A 22,506-nucleotide genomic window follows, 5' to 3' on the forward strand; every position below is an offset into this window, starting at 1 on the left:
TTTGTATAGATCACCTAGAAACAGGTCTTACCAGCCAGCACTGGTAATATAGAATAATGTAACGAACATTTTAGAAAAATATAAATGAAAACAGAAAGACGTAGCTGGAGTCGTGAATCTTGAATCAAAATTTTACTTTGCATTATGTACGTCATGTAGTTATTATTTGTCTAACCTAATTAATATTTTCAGAATTACAAAATATTACTATCTAATAGTCACAACATTACTTAATAACCAAAACTAACATATAGAGAAAAGAACTAAAGTATGAAAGACTCGAACTTACATAATATTGATATTACAGAGGAAAATTATAATGTAATTTAAACTTACAGTAGCTAACATTGTGTGATCATAATAATCGTGATAACCGTTCCAGTAACCATAATGAGAATCAAATCCACGATTGGTCGGTAGGTATTCTTTCCTACTGAAGCCAAGATGCCATTTGCCGATAGCTCTTGTTACATATCCAGCTTCTTTTAAATATTGAGGAAGTATTTTTTCCTTTAGTGGAAGGCCCCATGGTTCAGGAGCCAGAATAACTTTGTGCTGCATACCTGCAAATATACAGTATTTTGTTTAAAATAAATTAATATATGTTACTGTTTCTTAGTATGATAGCAGCAAGAATTCTTAATTAAACAAAGCCCAAAATGGACCTTAATTAACTTTCAAAATTATTTATTTATTTATCAACTAATTCCAGTCACAACTGAACGCCAGTTTGCACTGGAATATCACAGAAATCTATGGGAATATCAAAGAAATCTACATTTGAGATCACTAATTTTATGATGGGTGTCAGGTAGTTGAATATTTAATGTTCGTAGTAGTCTGTGTTTTATCAGCATACGTGTGCTAGGTATTCTTGAAACGTGCTGTTGCAAGGAAAAAGTTTAGAACTTAATTTAACCTGGATAGGAGCTACCATTGTCCAAATAAGAGAACAATATTCTGTCTTTTGAGAAATATTTGCCTTGTAAAACGTTGCTAAATAATAGAAGTTCCATATTTCAGGTAATCTGTGCAGAAGTCCTAGGATGCGCATTGATAGCTTAACTATTGTGTTTTTATGTGTTCTGTGAAAGTTATTTTTTTAGTGTATTCTTTTAGTATCGAAAGTAACTCCGAGGTCCTCATGTCTATTGATTCTCGCGATGGACGAACCATTTATGTTGTATGAGATCTATACAGTATTTTTCTTTAAGGATAATATTATGGAACTACTCTTTGCGGGGTTCACTTTTAGAAGCCATACAATACATCATGCGGAGAAATTGTCTATGTTGTTTCGTAGTAGTTCGGAATCCTTTTTACTGTTGAATTCCCTGAAGATTTTGCTGTCCTTTACAAATAACAAGATTCTGCTGGAAGTTGAGTTGAAGCAACTAGCCTGGTTATCCATGTATAATATGAATAAGAGTGGTCCAAATATACTCCCCTCTGCTACTTCGGGTGTTACAGGTAGAAGATTAGAAATCAATCCTGCCATGACGATCTCTGGGTGTGATTTTGTAGATAGCTAGTCAATAAAGACAAGGGTCGTCCATGAATATCGAATCTATTGGAGATTTTTAAAGCAGATATAGATGGTTAATGGAATTGCAGGTTTTAGATAAATCAAAATAGATGATATCCAGTTATGCAGTGGTGTGAACAAAACTGGATATCATCTATTTTGATTTATCTAATATCCCACGGCACGGCCCTGATCCTGTTCAAGTTCCATTGTAACTTTTCCATTTAACTACTAGCATGAGGAAAGCTTTTTCTAGGTTCGTCATTTACTCTACAATCTTCAGATTTGAGAGCAAAGTGTAGGTGTGAATCCAAGAATAGATTTTTGAGCTCGTATAGCTTTAACCTCATAGTTTTATACAACGTCAACAGGTCTGACACAACTTCATAGTGATTTTTTATCCCTCATCACCAAATAAGAAAAGGAAGAAAAAGAAAAGAAAAATGCACATGATGCTAGCTCTTCAGTGAAACTAACATTATGGAATAATTTCCTAGCTTGAGAGCGCACAACTTTGCTTAGCTTCATTAAATATGTTAAAATTTTCTATTATTCAAATCTCGGGATAATTTTGTTCATACTTTTTGACATAATTCCTTCATGTCTATTGGGGTTAAAAAGTATTTCTCAGAATCCCCCAGTGGAGAATATAAGGTACTCTTCGCTTCTGGAGCCAGGGATGTTCGTAGCACTTTATTTTTCTAAAAGTAATTGTTACACTATTTTGTGTGTTTTCTCTAATTATAAAATCAATGTTGACGTTATTATTTCTTAAAACTTCTTGTATGAAAGATGATTGGTTGATTCAAGCTTACTTCCCATTTCAAATCCAAGGCTATATGAAATGGGACTATTGTTTAAAGTGGGAGTCAAAATACAACTCGGGTTTGTATCCTACAAAAAGGTCAAACCCAGGACCAAATGCACAGAATGCTCTCAGTTTGCCAATCAGCCATTTAGTGAGTATTTGTTTTTTGATAGGAATTGACCATCTAAGGAACAGATTCTATATTTGATCTTATTAATCTGTTACAACCTTAGTTATAGATGTACTACTTCAAATTTGAATATTAAATTGGGATAGTCTTTTAATCTACCGTCGTTTCACACTGTGAAATGAAACTCGCTTGTTATTTCCTATCCACATAAAACAGTAAAATACTAATAATAATAATTTGTTACAATGCGGAAAATGTGATACAAAACTTACAATTTGGTGCACACATTTATTTATATTTGTTTAGCAATTTGCGATGCAAAAACCAAAATATTTTTTTAAAAAAGTGTTGATATATATAGAGAGCTCGAAAACTCCCGGGTGAGAAATCGCCATGGCGGGTAGTGACTGGAAATACTAGTCTGACCCGTAGCCAAAAGATGCAGGCCTATGTATGAAATTGAATTTTGATTGTTATGGCGAATGATATGATAAAATTATGTTGCAAAGCTTAAATGCAAGTGGTGAAAGTAGAAACTAATATAGATAATTTAAGAATAATAACCATATACACGCAAAACTACTCACTATTTCTTGAAGGCAAGATAGAGTGGTGGGGAATGCCTATACAAGGCAAGTCAAAATGATGGACTCCACTTCAGAAATGTACTCTGTGAAATCTAATAAACGTGTGTTATTGTGAGACATGTGCTAAGAAAGGTAAACTGTCCAAGTTTCCTTCAAACATATTACAACTGTTCTATGTGAGTGCCTCGAGTAACACGGCACACATCAAGTCGATACCAAAACTAGTGGTGGGTACAAAAACCGGTTTTTCGGTTTTCGATTTTTAGAAAACCGAAACCGGTTTTTGACAATTTCCCAAAAAACGGTTTTTCACCAAAACCGGTTTCGGTTTTCTCCGAACCGGTTATCGGTTTTTTCCAAAACCGGTTCGGTTTTTCACCTGATCCGGTTTCGGTTTTCTCCAAAACCGGTTCGGTTTTTCACCTGATCCGGTTTCGGTTTTCTTCAAAACCGATTCCGTTTTTTTAAAAAAAATTTGTTCTATTTCTGACCAGAATGGTGTTTCGTTGTTCTCCGGAAACCGAATGGTTTTGGCGAAAACCGAAAAGTCGGTTTTTCGGGTTTCGGTTTTTATAGAAACCGGTTTTGCCCATCCCTAACCAAAACCTTTTATAGCATGTTGCGGCAAATATCAGCAATTCATTTCATGTTCGCTGCTGACTCTTAGCGGTAGAAAATTGAAACACGGCGTGAAAAACCAAACTTGGAAAGTTAACCCCAATCCACTTGTATTTAACTAAACACATTATATTAAACAAAAAGTTTTACATAACCATTTTACAAGATTTTCAAAAGTTAAAATTAAATCTGCATTGATCTACGTAAAGCGAAAGTGAAATGTGTTTCCATTCGACTCCATCCTAAAATAGATTTCTGTTGTCCACTCGAAAATAACTAGAATTTAGTCATTAATAAAGCCGTTTAATGTTTCGCACACAAGGAGCACAACAAAACCAAAGCCACACAGGGGCGGACCAAGGCAAAATGTTCACCTAGGCAAAGTGAATTTTCGTGCCCCCTAGTCCTAGCCTATATTTTATATTTTATTACATTGATTTTAATATTTTAAACCCATTTTTCAATAGAGGAAATTCATACTCAAATACATGATATAGGTATATTTAGTACTTAAAAATATATATATCAATTATACAGGGTGACCGCGTGACTATGTTACAAAATTTAAGGGATGATTCCTGACACGGAAACAAGAAAAAAAGTTCAAATAAACTTTTGTCCAACGTACATAATTTCGGAGCTACAAGGTGCCGAAAGCGTGGGAAACTGACATTCAAAGCTCTATAGCTCGACTATGGTGAATGATAGAGCTAATGCGGCATGGTCACGTCAAAGACACCGAAGCTGCTGTATTCAAAAATGCTTAGGTCGAGATCGTGCAATTCGTGCACAAGGGATTCCCCAAAGGAGCGTAGGGATTCCCGGATAATCTGTCAAGAAAGATGGGTCGAAAAGGATACGGATGAATAGCTGTCCCAACTGCTAGCAATAATGCGTCTGTACTAAGTCGATATCTCGCACAAGCACAAAATGGCGAACAGTTTTATACGTGCCATGTGTGGTTGCATAACGCGCACTAAATAAGAATGGGAAACATGAAAGGAAAATGTGAATAATTTAGTACGAATATTAAATACATGATATTACGCTGTCCTATCATTGAACATACGCATTTAATAAAAGGTAATAGTCATGAAACGTTCTAAAATGTTGTAAAAGGATCACACTATTAGTCTTTCTTCCATGTATTGTTGTCATTGAAAACAAATAAACAAAACTGAGCGAAACAACCATAATGCAAAAGAGGTTGTTTCCTAAAAACAAAAGTCACAAAAATGGGAATAATGTCTTCAATCAACATTTTACAGCAGGATTGAATGCAGCCAAGAACATCATCAATTACCTGTAAACGAGACAAATCTCCCAATTATCCTACAATAGGTGATGGACATGGCGTCCCTCTACTTCAACACAGGCGCTACAGCGTCGCAGTAAGATCTGACGCATCCGCTGTAACAACCCAGGATCTGTTCTTATAGTATAACAGACAGCGAGTATTCGTGCTAAGTTCTTCTGCGTTGTCTATAGACGTTTCATAGACAAGTGTTTTGACATGACCCCACAAGAAAAAATTAAGTGGATGCAAATCTGGGGAACGTGCATGCCGATTACAAGGACCGCCTCTTCCAATCCATCTGTCACGAAACGTTTGATTCAAATACTCTCGAGCACTAGCTGAAAAGTGGGCTGGGGCGCCATCATGTTGAAACCACATCCGTTGACGAACACCGAGAGGGACATCCTCTAATAACTCTGGAAGTATGTCTCGCAGGAATCTCGTATACACTGGTGCAGTTAATCGTGGTGGTAGTAAATATGGACCTATTATCTGATCACTGATAATACCCGCCCACATATTTATGGCGAATCGGTCTTGGTGGCCCCTTTCCACAATTGCATAAGAATTTTCGTCTGCCCATACATGACTATTGTGACTATTAAATATCCCGTCTTTCGTAAAACAAGCTTCGTCGGTGAAAAGCAGGTAGGAAGCAAACTGTGGATAAATTACAGAGCGTTGGAGAAACCACTCTCAAAACCGAACGCGAGGTTGAAAGTCAGTTGGACGTAAGGCCTGAACCCTCTGCGGGTGATAGGGGTGTAACTGTTGCTCGTGTACTACTTTCCAAACAGTATCTTGTGCTACACCCCTTTCACGTGCTACTTTCCGGGTACTTACTGTTGGGTCTTGGGTGAAACGGTCAAGCACTTGTTCTTCAAAGTTCGGAGTACTTGTGGTTCTTCGTCTTCCTTGGGCGTAGTATTGAGGTTGTAAATTCCCCGTGTCTCGTAAGCGTTGAAAAAGTCTGGCAAACATAGTATGGGCTGGATGTCTTCTTTCTGGATACTTCAGTCGATATAACCTATTAGCTTGTCGACTGTTGCCATTTGCTTGACCGTATACAAATATCATGTGCGCAAGTTCTGCTATCGAATACTCCATTTGATCTCACATTCGAACAAGCAAAACACAAACTGCACTAAGGAACTCGTACGCTACGAACAAAACCACATGAAGAATGACCTTCCACCTTCCACAATACCTTCTAGTAGGGTTGTCTTATACTTTCCTTACCTTCGATTGTTTTCTACGACAGAAGGAAGAACAAATGCTTGTGATCGAACCTGCAAACTGTGGTGTACTTCAGGTGATAGCACCGTCTGTGAAAACAAAATATCTTCTAAACGATAACAATACGACATGTTAAGCATTCTAGACAAAATCTCGGAATTAGTCCTGCAAAACATCGGAAGCAGCGACTAAAACAAACGTCCTGATAAATTGTTTTTCCTTGTTCTTTTTCAATGTTCGGGTAACGCACATTACGGCTAATGATAAGAAACGGATATTTTACTGTTGTTCTCTGGCAGTGGTCAAATTAACATGGGATGGCTGAAAAATCCCCCTCTCGTAAAAAGTATCCTCGGCTCGTATCATCAAATGAAATAAAGTTTCTGCCTGGAAGAAAGCACCCATATCCCCCGGTTTTTCCCCTTAGTTTTACTTGCTTTCAATGACAAAACTACATGAAAGAAAACAATGATAGTGTGATGTTTGTACAACATTTTAGTACGTTTCATGATTATTCCCTTTATTAAACGCGTCTATACGTACAATGAACAGGACAGTGTACTATCATGTATTTACCATTTGTACTAAATTATTCACATTTTCCTTTCATATTTTCCCCACTCTTATTTAGTGCGCGTTATGCAACCACACATGGCACGTATAAAACTGTTCGCCATTTTGTGCTTGTGCGAGATATCGACTTAGTACAGACGCATTATTGCTAGCAGTTGGGACAGCTATTCATCCGTATCCTTTTCGACCCATCTTTCTTGACAGATTATCCGGGAATCCCTACGCTCCTTTGGGGAATCCCTTGTGCACGAATTGCACGATCTCGACCTAAGCATTTTTGAATACAACAGCTTCGGTGTCTTTGACGTGACCATGCCGCATTAACTCTATCATTCACCATAGTCGAGCTATAGAGCTTTGAATGTCAGTTTTCCACGCTTTCGGCACCTTGTAGCTCCGAAATTATGCACGTTGGACAAAAGTTTATTTGAACTTTTTTTCTTGTTTCCGTGTCAGGAATCATCCCTTAAATTTTGTAACATAGTCACGCGGTCACCCTGTATTGTGTTATTATTATTATTTATATACCAATATGTATAAACAAAAGCAATATCGATCAGCATTTATTGAATACTACTAAAGGTGATATGATTGGTGCTATATTGTAAATTGTTTTGTTATATCAATAACATTAGGAGTCATTCTACAATATATCCGACTATGTAACAATCTATTCTAATAACGTGAAATACCAATAAATACATTTTGCGTATGTTGAACGTGTATGTCATATATTCAATTTCACAAACACTGTCGAAGTGAATGATTTGGTAAGAACTGTACATAGAGAAACAATAACATCTCCTAAACACTGTTTTCAACAAGGCCGATAGTTTGGTGCGGTTGTGTCGTTTCTAAGAAATCTAAAGTAAGTGCTGTATATACTGTTTCCCCTCCACTACCACTTTAAAAGAGTAACATATACAAAGTCCAATATTTATTGCCTGGAAAAAGTTTCACAAAGAACATGGCCAGCTATAAATAATACCAATTCCCCCTCCACTCTTTCTTCTACATGACATGTCTCCATTCATCGATACAGCTCCCCTAGTACTATGAAACTCTCTTCTTCCATGGTGGAATGGAAAACGATAACGTAATTGACGATACTTTATAAGAATATAAATTTTAAAAAAGTCAGTAGAAAACACGTCATAAAATTTACTTTTTGAGACTCGTTTTGACGCCCTAATTACTGTGGCACCCCGGCAGTCGCCCGGGTTGCCCGGCTCTTGGTCCGCTCCTGAAGACACATATGTAGCTTGTGTTGCGTCGGCTGAAAGTGTAGTTCTCTAATTGGTAGAGATCTTTCGTACTATCACAGCCAGATCGTGATATAGTATTATCCACCAAATAAATGTTTTATCTTTTAATTTCGCGGGTGATAGTAACAACGAGGGAAGCCTTGATAGTCGTTTCAGAACAATTGGACTTGATATTTTAACTTATTAAGAATTTCATGACTTTTACACTGGTTAAGATTGTTTGATGCCAACTTAATAAAACGCAACACTGAACGTAACTTGTCTTTGCTTTCTCTTAAGTCACCAAACACTAGCTTGTTGCGAACATTTATCTGCATTTTACACTAATTCTACACTGCAACAATTTCTGTATGTAGGCTACATATGGAACTTATCATTCTTCTGAAATACATTTAAAATATTTTAAATATCACTAATACTGAAATACTTTACAAATATGATATGTGAAATGTCTATCGCTCATTGCTCCTTTTCCTCACTCCCCAATGAATATGAGCAAAAGAATAACAAACATAAAGTTATAACATCTCATCGCAAGTATTATTCCTTATACATCGAAAGGGTTATACACCCTCCATTCCGAAAGAAACCGAACTTTTGAAAACAAATAGTACCACTAGTGCCATCTGTTGTAATATTTTACCGGTAGATGGCGTAGTCCCTCATTGACAACTGGTATAAATGTCATGACATTTGGATGCACGGCAACAAAGTTATTGCGTTTCAACTGTCAGTGTGTTGTGTATATCGGTCGGAAAATGAGTTTCAAACAACGAGCTTCAATTGAGTTTTGTGTTAAACTGGGTAAAACTTTTAGTGAAACGCACCAAATGCTACAAAATGCATATGGTGATGAGTGTCTATCCCGTACACAAGTTTACGAGTGGTTCAGGCGCTTCAAATCGGGTAGAGAGACGCTGGATGATGACGAAAGATCAGGCCGTCCCAGAACCGGATTATTGGAAGAAAACATCGAAAAAGTGCGTGAATTCATCAAACATAACAAAAAATCGTCACAGACAGTCACTGGAGAGTTTTACTTAGGCGTCATGAAGCGTTTGCTGGCAAGAATTCGTCGTATTCGGCCCGAATATCGCGAAATCGGCAGTTGGACTCTTTTGGACGATAATTCACCATCACATCGTTCGCGACTTGTAACTGAATTTTTGGTCAAAAATCACATTATTCGGTTGCATCATCCGCCCTATTCACCAGATCTCGCTCCCTGTGATTTCTATCTGTTCCCGAAACTGCATTTGGCGATGAAAGGAAAGTGGCACGCATCGATTGATGCCATTGAGAAGGCGACGACCGCCGTCCTAAAGACGATTCCAATAAAGGACATGGAGAAGTCGTTTGACAACTTGTTGGAGCGTGCAAATATGTGTATCGATGCAGAAGAGGAATACATTGATTAATAAAAATGATTTGTTCCAAAATGTACATTGCTTTTTTTTTTTTTTAAAAAAAAAAAGTTCGGTTTCTTTTGGAATAGAGGGTGTAAGTGTCATTCTTCATATACCTCGAAAATGTGATTTTTGTCTGTTTGCCTAATCGTGTCCCCAATTGCTCATACTTATCAACATAACCAGACCAGTTTTTAAACTTGAAACTTTCTTTGGACTCTCTGCGGCAGTTTTTGTATTTCAGCTCTACAGACAGATATAAGAGTAGGTTACTGGAATATGATAATCGCAAAAGCGTCTCTAATAATTTTATTTATATTTCATAACTTCATCCTTTATACTTTTCATTACTGTCAAGAAAATGAAATCTTTAACATCACACGATTATATGTGTTAGGCTAAGGGAGACGATAATTAAAGCAAGTGAATGATGATGGAATAACTGGTGGGATGAGAAAGTGGGAGGAAATAGGAGTACATCGAGAAAACCTACGAGCACGATGTCTACCACAAACTTATTTGGTCAGGGATCGAACCACAGACCCCATGCACCAGAGGTAAAGCGTTCTACCATTGAGCCACCGTGCCCCCTTGCTATCAAGAAGATCCAGAAAAAAACAATTTCTTGCTGAGGGGGATTTTTATTTATTACATTTTCTGATTTAATAGCTGTAATGACTTTGCGTTTTATTTTATTAACAAATATTTAACTAAAAACGCTAGAGCTTGAAGTAATTCATTTCTTTGGTAAAAATCGATAAAGGATGCAAGTTGAGTTACCTGTGCTGCAGAATCCGTTAACAACTACATGGGAAAGTGAGAGCAGGGTGATCCATACATCTTTTACATATATTTTTTTTTTTTCAGAAATAAGTGAAAGTACATTGCGTATGCATAATTATAGAAATAAATTTAACAGAACTAGTTTGGATCTGACAGTCTTTATATTGTGTTGATGTTATTGTGAATAATTGATTTAGCAGCTCGGAACGGGTTTTCTTGTTTAACCTAATCAAGCTGCTTGTCGCAATGATGCAATTACTTATTTAGTTATCATTGACGTGTCTCGAAAAATTAAGGATTGAGAAACAAAGCATTGAACAAGAAAAAGCCCTCTTTAGTTCAAATTTAAACAACAAAGAATGACTTTGCAAAACTAGAAAGAGTTACATCTGAGTACAGTCTCTCATTTTACACGCTGCAAAGGAACAATACGAGCGCCCACCCAAACGTTAGTTTCAATGAGTGATCTCAATAAAAGACATTCTATTGATTATCCGTTAAGGAACAGAAACTTCGATTTGAAATTTACAAAATGAGTTTTCCTTTAAAGCTGCTTGTCATGCCTCTGTACTTCTATATAGAATCTGAAATACAATTAAAGGTTAATGTTTTAGCCGCTATATGGATGGTTAGCAACAGCACCACTACCTATAACAAAGGACCTCGTGAAACAGGTGTACTCTTTTGAAAGACTGCATGTTTATTTGGCAAGATCACGAATCTAAAGCAATTTCAATAGGCAGATTTTTCTTCAGATGCTACTGAAACAAAGTAATCCTTTCGTAATTGACCTTTAAGAGAACATTGATCCCAGATATTCAGGAGACAAGATGAAACTTCTGTTTAAAGTCTATTATTACAATTCAACCGTCTCGTTTCCAGTATTACGTGTGAAGGAATTCTTGTTAGATAACACAAGAAATATACTACACGAGTTTCAGCATATTGAAAATACGTAGTTAATATACATACGTCGAAGAACAAGCACGTCTACCCCTTTGGTATCAGCGTGCATTTTGAAAATTGAGGAAATAAAAAGAAGTCCAATGATTTAGGTTTGCCAACTTCAAATACTGTGTTATTGTTAAAATGTGAAACTTAGGATTAAATATTTTGGCGCGCTTAATATTGGGGATCTGTGCTTAATGTTTTCCTCGAAGACGTTTTATTCCTCCTCTTATATTTTTACCAGCTGACTTTATTTTGTCTCATATCATCAGACATTCTATTTCTTTCGCCTGGAGAAACAGTTCTTAAACAGGGTGTCTACTAAAATTCCAAAATGAAATTTCGTGATCTTTTCTTTCCCAAACCATAAAATTAAGTAAGAGCGAATTTGGGTACGAATTGGGCCGAATTTTCATGCATGCGATAGAAGCGTGTCTTGCTTGCGATTTGGTAGCGTCTAAAGCCGACCATAAACATTTTTGGCTGTAAAATTTGACGTTTTATTATAGAACAAAATTTTTCAGTCTCTACTTATATTTGTAGAGATAAAAAAATCGTGACCCAGAAGCTAAATTTCGTGACTTTTTCTTGACTTTCATGATTGTTTTCTGGTTTCGTGACTTGCTCATGACTTCCGTGACCGATAAACACCCTGTTAAACTATCGTTGCTCGATATTGGTACATCGTCATCCTAAACGTCACATTTTCCCGTTCTTAGTTTACTGTAGTTTGCATATCAAGTAAGTTTTGGAACTATTATTTTATTTTATATGTACAGTAGAAAAATTCTTTTTATACAGGGTAGGGCAGAGCCGAGCCGACTGACATATTTGAAATTTGAATATCGCACATGCGCGAAAGCTTGGACTACATTGCCTGTAAGGGATTGGAAGAGAGCAGAATGTCATTTCATTAAATGGTAACAGTTACCATGGGCATCGCTGGGGCGTTGAACGTGTTTCTAGATTCGTACTTAAGGGTTTTCACTACACCGAAATTTAACTATCGCTAATTTTAGTTTTTCTGTAATATCTTCAAAACAATTTAAAATATTCGAAAAGCAGAAACCTAGTGAGTTAAACAATATGATTGTGCATGTGATATCGTTATCACAACTCATTTATCTGCTTTTGTTATCCCGCTATTTAAAAACCCACAAAAATGCTAAATCCATCTACAGTTGCAAATCGAAAGCAGATCGAAGTTCATCTCCATATAATCAATATATATGTATATTGCACTTGAAGTATTCAAATTTATGTCGATAGTAAATGTTCCAAGAAATATTTTACGGGTGATACATCATAACAAAATAGTTATTTCGATGATATTATCTCAACAATCTCACTTGATTCTCAACTCTTCATGTGAAAATCCGAGAAGATAGAACTTTTCAGCTTGATTTGATCAATGCATCACTACTACCATTTTATTAAATGACCAAAATTTACAACCAAAAATAATAAAGGGGATCTTTTTTCTGTACGTTAGCAAGAAAGTAGACTTATTACTGCGGTGGACGAAGAAATAGCAATATCAGTTTACTTGGAATGTATGCAATTGCAAATGAAGAATAAATTAAACATATTGCGTTGTCGTTATTGAGAGATAACTTCATTTTTTATTATTTTTAAAAATATTTATTTATTTGTATTGAAGGCCTGTGGCCCATAATACAATTCTATACGTTTGTGACATACTCGTGGACTATCCAACGACACTTCTCCAATTTCATCTATATATAAATATTTGTTTATTTCTGAGTTAAAAATACACACAAGAAAATTAATTAACAATAAAACAAGAAAAATAAAGGCCATGCGTAGAAGGAAAATCCAGATCTTGACTCTAAGGGATCGAGAAACCCACTACTAAAATGAAACCAAAAGTTTTTTTTGCACTTCTACAAATGACTTCGTTTGCCTTCCATTTCCTAATATTTATTTAGCACTTGAGTTATGAGCAACCTAATATTATTTACTTGTATTTACTTTTCGTGTAGTTCATTAGAAATAATTCCCGTTTCTCAGGGATTTCCAGATGGACACGATATGTATACATAAATGTTTCAAGGTCCACACACAAACTTGTCAATCATGGAAGTATTTGGAAAATAATGAATTTATATACAGAAAATGATAACTATGTGTATTATTGTCGTTTCAATTTGCCCTTCATAAATCAATTTTCCTTATTGTTTTTGACAGAAAATAATTTTTTAAACAAAAATTCACATTATTTAATTATTCTATTTCACTTCCTTCAAACATTTTTTTTCGTACGTAAAAAATGTAATTGGCTGGAAACGTCCTTATAAAAATATGTAAGAGTGATCCTGGGTTTGATTTCCACTGGGGACATTCCGACGTAAAGGTGTAACGGGTTTTCCAGACCAGCCATCTTGAGTGAGTTTTTTTCTTATTCAACCAGACAAATGCCGGGATAGTACCTAACATATAGGTCCCAGCCTAGTTCCTTCCTTCCCCCTTTCCCTGATAGTGTGCTCACTGAGGGACGTCTTCCCTCATTTGTGACGGGCTTAAAGCCATAAATTCCCGTAATGAACAGAAAAAAAACTTTTAGGATAGCCTTATAATTTACTTATTCTAGTAACGTCATTTTATATGTACTACTTTAAATGTTATCTCAATTTCACGCATTCATATATTAAAGCGCATTATCTTCATGGAAATCATTAACATATCACGGATTAGATCTAGTGCAATTGATTATGTACATCAACGAAGTTCAACTGTTGAACGACGTTCAACAATATGTTTTGATCGTATAATGGATGAACTAGGTTTAGCCTTGAAGGGCGATTTTCAGGGTTTAACTTCGTTGATCTTGGTTAATCTATGGTACTGAACCAAATATTGTCCACCACAAACTTACTTAGTCTGGAATCGAACCAAGGACTCTACACACCAAAGGTAAGTGCTCTACCGCAGAGCCACCGGGCCCCTGCAGATGGAAACGATATGCTAGCCAGCGGAACATGTTGAGTCTATGTTGTAATGATCCGCTTTGCCTAATATTTTCCAATTAGCTCAGTTACCAACATCCTTACGAAAGAATCAAGTTGTGATTGGGAGAACGAGTTGGATAAAGTATGACAAATTCCTGGTTAGCCAATACCCACTTTATACCACTTTGGACCAACTTATTTTTAAACTTCATTTTCGCAATTACCAATTACCAACAACGCCGACAATTAATTCAATGTATAGGCTATCAAATGTACTGCTAGTAATTGTAAGTTCCATATACACAAGGTTCGGTTTAAGGAAAGAAATCTATCTATTAAAATGCTACAATAGCAATTAAAATCGCTTTTTTTTGCTAGCCGGAGCTAGCACCCACCCAAAGGGTTACGCCCTTTATTTGGGAAGGGGAGTAAATAGGAACTGCAGGTGTAGGTTGATTGTCGTGAGGCAAAAGAGATTTTATAAACTTTATTATATCCAAGTTTCATTCAAAACGAAAGGACATTATGGCCGTTAACCATAATCATCAGGACAGGGAAACATATGTACACTGGCGAGCAATTCATCAGAAGAGCGTGAAAGCAGAGCAGTGGTGAGAAATGAGACTATGAGGTGCACTTGACATCACAACACAACACTGAGAGGAGTGTTAGAGAGACGAATGAATGTTATCTTCTGTCCAAGGGCTACTCTGGACGTAATGGAGACGAGTGGACCCTGTTAGTGCGGTGAAGTCACTGTGCAACATAAGATGGAATGATGTATGGTGGGGGAATTGCAATGAGGAAGTCTTCGAGAAGTTGAAAGTCGGGACTATTTGGTGGGAGAACGTAGTGGTACAGAGTAAACAGCAGAGAGAGTGGAGAATGCCGTAGAATAGTTGAAGGTTTGCGGAGAGTGGCTTCGTGATGCATAGCATCAAAGAGCAATAGGTGGTGAGTCTGGAATCGCTTCATAACGTACCGGAGTCTGAGGTCTTCGAGGTGATAGAGGATTTGTGGAAAAGGTGTTCTCTCATATAAGTCGCGTGTAGGGCTTGGTAATTTAATTCTAAAGGCAAGGCGTAGGGCATGGCGCTCAAGAATTTGTAGCCTGCGGTAATATGACTCTGGTGCTGATAGCCAGGCTGTAAAGCCATAAGTCAAAACAGGGCGTAAAAAACCTTGTAGGTGTTTAGAAGTATGTTAGGTTTCAGGCCCCAGGTAGTTCCAGTTAGGCGTCGCAGTAAGTTCAGACGGTTGGTCGCTTTAACAGCAAGACTCTTGAGATGAGCAGACCATTTCAGATGGGAGAGGAAGATAATGCCCAGATATGTGACTGTGGGACTAAAGCGCGCCATAGACGCACGCACTTGCATTACCAACATGTATGAAAGGTTTCTTTCATCAAGCATCTTGAAAGAATTTTTTGCCCACACACGTACCAACGTGCTGTCCAACATACTGAAAGTAGTTTGAGAAATGTGGAGGACGAGGAAACGCCTGCTTTTTCTTTCTGCAACTGCACGACCTTGGCATGCGACGGAGGAGAGACTCACGTGATTTCTTCCGCTGTCGTGATTGGCGGACCTAAATATAAAACAGCCACCTTGCATGAACGAGCCCATACACGGTAAACATGCACGCAGAACGGCAAAAACATCAAACATGTTTTCAGAAGATTTTGAAAACTTTTAACATGAATGAACGAGGCCATACACGATCAACTTGCCTGTGGTTTTATCATTTTTCATACAAGTCGGGCTGTTTCTTCAGGCATGTGTTTACGTGTATGGGCTGCTTAACAGAAAGTGGTGTACCTGCAATCTCAATACTGAGATTGGATGGATTGCGATGAACCCGACTGCGTTTACCTGGTGGTAGAAAGATAATGGCTTGGGTTTTATTGCCGTTAAGTTTGAGGCGCCATGTTTCACACCATTGAATGAAAGCATCAATGGCAGGCTGAAGGATGCGATTGATGTGTTGAATAGTATTTGCCGTTGCCAGAAAAGCCGTATCATCCGCATATTGAAATAGACTGACGTTGGTAGGAAGGGCACGAAAGTCAGCAACATACAGTAGGTAAAGAAGTGGAGACATAGCTGATCCTTGAGGAACACCAGAATGGATAAACACAGGGTGTGAGAGAGCAGTATTGATGGAAACATAGGTCAGGCGACCTGAGAGAAAATGGTAGATGAACCGAATGTAACATACTGGAAGGCGGAAAGAAAATAGTTTGTATAGAAGACCTAGGTGCCAGACTTTATCGAACGCCTTTTCTAAATCGAAAAGGACAAGACAAGAAGGCTTAGATTGGTTAAACTGAGCAGTAATGTATGTGGTCAGGCGGAGCAGTTGATCGTTAATACTGAAGTTTGGACGGAATCCATCCTGATGAAGAGGAATAAGGTTGTGAGCGGTGAGATGGATGTGTAGGCGTGAGACAAGAATTCGTTCTGGTATCTTGCTGTAAACAAGGGTGAGTTGTATTGGGCGGTAGGAAGACACAGAAGGAGCTGTTTTTTTCGGTTTGAGGAACATTAAAGTTTTTGATGTTTTCCAATCGGTGGGGATAAAGCCAGTACAGAGAATGAACGTGAAAATGAGAGACAGAAGATAATGGAGAATGTACGGCCCTTCTTTGATATGCCGGTATGTAATAGAATCTAGCCCTGGAGCAGTGTTACGCTTACGAGCTATAATGGTAGTAATGTCTGTGACAGTGATAGGAGATGTTAACGGTGCATCGCCGGGCAGAGGATGCTCGATATGCGGTTGAAGTGATGGTGTATTCAGATTCAGCCGAGCTGTAGGATGAGGACGAGCTGTAAGGGCAGGTCCAAGAGGCGTGAAGACACCTTGAAGTTGGTCAGCAAAAGCATTGGCTTTTTCCTCGTCAGTGTGTAAGGGCGTATCATTAAGGATGAGTGGATAAGAAGTACGAGAGGTTTGACCGGTGAGCTGGTGAAATCGTTTCCAGTACTTAGTTGGATGGGCTGTATCGGAGAGAGTATTACAGGTTTTGATCCAGTTTCTGGACTTGTAGGCAACAATATAGTTATGTACTGCCCGTTGATATTGGCGATGTTGCCGAAGCGATTCCAGATTGCCTGTGTGGGTAAAATCTCGGTAGAACTGGCGGGAACGGCGTATTAATGGTAAATATTGTGGCGGTAGCTTAGGTCTGTAGGAAGTGATCGTAGTCTGTGGTATGAATTGAGCGGATGCCTGATGTATACTGTCAGTGATGGTATGTAAGGTATCGTAAAGTTCTGCCTCTGTGGTTGGGGCTGATACAGATGTGAGCCTATTAGAAAGGCATTCCCTGTACTTAGGCCAATTTGCACGGTCAAAACGAGCTACTGAACGAGGAGGAGCAGTTGGTGGTGGTTGAATAGGTCCCTGTTGTTGAAGAGTGAGTTTGATAGGGACATGATCACTCCCTAGAGGATCAAGTACAGTCAATGTAAGCTTACAAAGAAGGTTGGGTGAAGCTACGACTATATCAGGAGTTGTGTTAGATGCAGGCCTTGTCAGTTTAGGGATAGGATGAAAGAAACCTGTCGTGTGGGTCTGAAGATAGTTGCAAAAAGTAAGCTTTTGGTGATCTGAGCGACTGTGGTAGTTAACATCGGCCATGATAATGTAGCTGCGAAAGTTGTCTGATATATACTGAAAAAAACTGAGAGGAATAGGTTGATCGGGTCGTATATAGATGGTGGCTACCGTGATGTAGCAATGTTTGAAATATAAAGTGGAGATAAGATGTTCAGGCAGCGTTAGGTCTCCTGTAGCGTGTAGCCGATGAGAGATAGATGATGGAAAGCCAATAGCGACACCGCCACTAGCACGGCGAGCTGGGACGGGATTGTCGTGGCGAAGAAGATAATAAGATGGAATTTTACAGGAGATGTTCGGAGTGAGGAATGTCTCATTAAGTAGAAAACAATGTATGTGTTCCTCAAGGAGCAGCTGTTCAAACAGAGGCCTGTTTTTATGGAGAGAGCGAATGTTCAGAAATAAACACTGAATTGCCATAATGAAGAAGGAAATTAGACGGATAAGGAAATTAGACTGCAGATTCATATACAGTAGAATGGAAGTGTGCGTAGTTGTTGGAGTAGGTGCCCGTAAAATTGACATGCAAGATAGTTTTTGCGGCTAGTTGTACTTGGTGCAGAATATGTTGACGAAGGAAGGGATGAATGTTTTGCAATGTGACAGTAAGAAATGCCAAAAATTTGTCAATGGTAATCGGTTGATGTGCAGAAGTAGGGGGTGGTGTAGTAGAATTGGCGTTATGCATACGTATAGGAACGGTGAGCTCTGGTTTAAGTATCTCAGCAGCAGGTTTGGCCTTACATTTATAACTGTATGTGGGATGTTGATCCGGGCAAGTTGAGCATTGCGGTGCATTAGTAAGATTGGTGCACGACTTAGTCGAATGTGGGCCGGCAGAGTACCCACATTTGAAAGGGTTCCTGCAGTCGTTGGTATGATGTGAGTTATAGGATTGACAGCGCTCACAACGCACTGGAAGTGGAGGTGGTGAGCGAGAAGGTTCTACTCGATGCCGTTTTAAATATATGAACGCACCGTTACTGAGGAGATCGTCCACGGTCTCTTGATTATTGGTTAGAACACAGACCATGTAGGTTGGTCCGGATATGTTCTTAATGCGAATGCATTTAATGATTGAATGACCCTCCATGTTGAGTTCCTCAGCGATCTCAGCATCAGTGTATTGGGGATCAACTCCTCGGATAACTACAGAGAGAGCCGGAGGCTTGCGAGGAGGTGGAGGCTGCTTCGCTTGCTGAGAAGTAAGCTTTTGAAGGTTCGCCGATTTGTCAAAGATCTCAAAAGAGTAAGTATTGCGAAGTGTGGTTGCCATATTAGGATCTGTGGATCGGATGATAATACCATTCTTGGTGGGTATGAGCTGCTTGACGTCCGATCGTGGCACGTACTTAAGTAAACGTAAGTAGATCTGCTTTAGATCATGTTATTTGGGGTCGTAGTTTGTGAGGAGAAAAGAATGAACGATAGGTTTAGATGATGTTGCGTTGGCAGTAATCTCGGCATCCTTCGTGCTAGATGCTGACGAGGACTCACTCAAAGTATGATGGCGTTTCTTTGGAGGTGTCATTTATAGTGCAGCAGCAAAAGTAGCAGCTTTTGCAGATTGACTCGTTGGACTGCTCGCTTCTGACTCCTGGCGGGCTTTGCGCTTATCATCTTTGCCGCCGTCAGAGAAGAGCCCTGAGCAACAACAGGAGGTAGTCCAGAATGACCGGTGCCTTGTCCAGATGCCATAGCAGGGGTCGTCTATTCAAGTAGGTTGCAGGTTTGAAAAAGACCACCCGTTTGGATAGTGGTCTAGGTGGGTCAAAGAAGCTATCAACCTGCGTAGGTATTTGATGAGTTGGGCTAGATCAGTCTCTCAACTAATACACACAGAAATCAAGCTTCAGAGACCAGGATAGTGGAAAAGGATAGAACAAAACTCGTCACTATGCACAAGTGGCGCTTCAGAGCAAAGCAAAGCAAAGCTCTGGTAAAGTGAATGTTAAAATCGCTTTTTTTTTTGCTAGCCGCAGCTAGCACCCACCCAAAGGGTTATGCCCTGTATTTTGGATGCGGAGTCGACAGGAACTTTAGGTATTGGACTATTGTCGTCAGGCAAACGAGATTTTATTAACTTTATTATATCTGAACTTCATTATCATTAGAGGACATTATGGCCTTTAACCATAATCATAAGGTCTGGAAAAGGGAAATATACACTGGCGAGCAATTCAACATGAGAGTGGAGAGAGCAGAGCATCGGTGAAAATGAAAATGAAACTATGAGGTGCACTTGACATCACAACACAATACAGAGAGGAGTGTTAGTGAGACGAATGAGTGTTATCTTCTGTCCAGGGGCTGCTCTGGACGTAATGGAGACGAGGGGAGCCCTGTTAGTGCGGGAAAGTCACTGTGCAACATGAAATGGAGTGATGAAGGGTGGGGGGAGTGCAATGAGGAAGTCTTCAAGAAGTTGAAAGTCAGGACTATTTGGTGGGAGAACGTAGTGGAACAGAGTAAACAGCAGAGAGAGTGGAGAATGCCGGAGAATAGTTGAAGGTTTGCGGAGGGTGGCTTCGTGATGCATAGCATCAAAGAGCAATGGATGGTGAGTCTGGAATCGCTTTGTAATGTACCTGAGTCTGAGGTCTTCTAGGTGATAGAGAATGTGTGGAAAAGGTGTCCTGTCATATAAGTCCCGGATAGGGCTGGGTAATTTAATTCGGAAAGCAAGGCGTAGGGCGTGGCGTTCAAGAATTTGGAGTCGGCGGTAGTATGCCTCGGGTGCGGAAAGCCAGGCTGTAAAGCCATAAGTCAAAACAGGACGTAAAAATGCCTTGTAGGTGTTAAGTAGGATTTTAGGTTTCAGTCCCCAGGTAGTCCCAGTTAGGCGTCGAAGTAAGTTCAGTCGGTTGGTCGCTTTTAGAGCAAGGCTTTTCAGATGAGCAGACCATTTCAGATGTGAATCGAAGATGAGGCCCAGGTACTTGACTGTGGGGCTAGCAGCAAGTGGTGTACCTGCAATCTCAATACTGAGGTTGGATGGATTGCGATGGACCCGACTGCGTTTACCTGGTGGTAGAAAGATAATGGCTTGAGTTTTACTGGCGTTAAGCTTGAGTCGCCACGTATCACACCACTCAAGGAAAGCATCTATGGCAGTTTGAAGAATTTGGTTAATGCGTTGAATGGTATTTGCCGTTGCCAGAAAAGCCGTATCATCCGCATATTGAAAAAGGCTGACATTTGGATGGAGAGGAGGGAAGTCAGCTACATAGAGTAAGTAAAGAAGCGGGGACAGAGCAGAGCCTTGAGGAACACCAGAATGGATAAATACAGGGTGAGAGTGAACATTATTAATGGAAACGTAGGTCAGGCGACTTGAAAGAAAATGGTAAATGAAGCGAATATAACACAGTGGCAGTCGAAAAGAAAATAGTTTATAGAGAAGGCCAATATGCCAGACTTTATCGAAAGCCTTTTCTAAATCGAAAAGGACAAGACAGGAAGGCTTAGATTGATTAAACTGGGCAGTGATGTACGTGGTCAGGCGGAGTAGTTGATCATTAATACTGTAATTCGGACGGAAAAATGAAATGAAATCTTTAAGTTTTACGTCCCACGGTTATGCCGGTTAGGCTAAAGGAGACGGTGATAATGAGAGATGAGTGAAATGGTGGAATGAAGAAAGTGGGAGGAAACGGGAGAACCCCGAGAAAACCCACGAGCACGGTGTTTGTCCACCACAAAGTCCACACGGCGCGAGCTCGGATCGAACCAGGGACCCCAAGCACCGGAGGTGAACGCTCTACCACTGAGCCACCGCGCCCCCCGTAATTCGGACGGAATCCGGCCTGATGAAAGGGAATTAGGTTATGATCAGCGAGATGTATGTGTAGGCGAGAGACAAGTATCCTTTCGAGTATTTTACTGAAAACAAGGGTGAGTTGAATCGGGCGATAAGAAGACACAGATGAAGCTGGTTTGTTTGGTTTCAGAAACATTAGAGTTTTAGATGTTTTCCAGTCGTTAGGGATGAAACCAGTACGGAGGATGAACGTGAAGATGAGAGACAGAAGATAATGGAGGATGTATGGCCCTTCTTTGATATGGCGATACGTAATAGAATCTAGCCCGGGAGCGGTGGTGCGTCTACGAGCGACGGTGGTAATAATTTCGGTGACTGTAACAGGAGCTGTCAATGGTGAATTGTCGGGTAGAAGATGATCAACATGAGGTTGCAGTGATGGTGAGTTGAGATTGAGCCGGTCAGTAGGATGAGTGCGAGCTGAGAGGGCAGGTCCAAGAGGCGTGAAGACACCTTGAAGTTGATCAGCGAAGGCATTGGCTTTGTCCAGGTCAGAGTGTAATGGCGTATCATTGAGAATGAGTGGATATGAAGGGCGAGTGGTGTTACCAGTGAGCTGATGAAAGCGTTTCCAGTACTTAGTTGGATGCGCTGTATCAGAGAGGGTATTGCTGGTTTTTATCCAGTTTCTGGTCTTGTATGCTACAAGATAATTATGCACTGCCCTTTGGTATTGACGATGTTGACGAAGCGATTCCAGATTGCCCGTGCGAGTGAAATCTCGATAAAGTTGGCGGGAACGACGTATTAAAGGTAAGTATTGTGGCGGTAGTTTTGGTCTATAGGTATCAATTGTAGTCTGAGGGATATACTGCAAAGACGCCTGATGAATACTATCAGTGATCTCAGCAATAGAGTCATATAGTTCAGACTCTGAAGTTGGAGCGGATAAAGGTGTTAACCTGTTGGAAAGGTATTCC

At 39.4% G+C, this 22,506-nt stretch overlaps 1 protein-coding gene across 1 annotated transcript in view; it reads right to left on the reverse strand.

Moving 5' to 3' along the window:
- Nucleotides 1–22,506, reverse strand: part of LOC145680838 (arylsulfatase B-like) — a gene marked incomplete in the record, with an annotated part of 226,445 nt that overhangs the window by 14,141 nt on the left and 189,798 nt on the right. Inside the window, 1 exon segment of the mRNA XM_081751944.1 lies at nucleotides 337–563. Within this exon segment, the coding sequence (XP_081608070.1) occupies nucleotides 337–563 (227 nt within the window).

The sequence above is a fragment of the Thermobia domestica genome, chromosome 3 (genome assembly GCF_964235325.1).
Source record: "Thermobia domestica chromosome 3, izTheDome1.hap1.1, whole genome shotgun sequence".
Classification (NCBI taxonomy): domain Eukaryota; kingdom Metazoa; phylum Arthropoda; class Insecta; order Zygentoma; family Lepismatidae; genus Thermobia; species Thermobia domestica.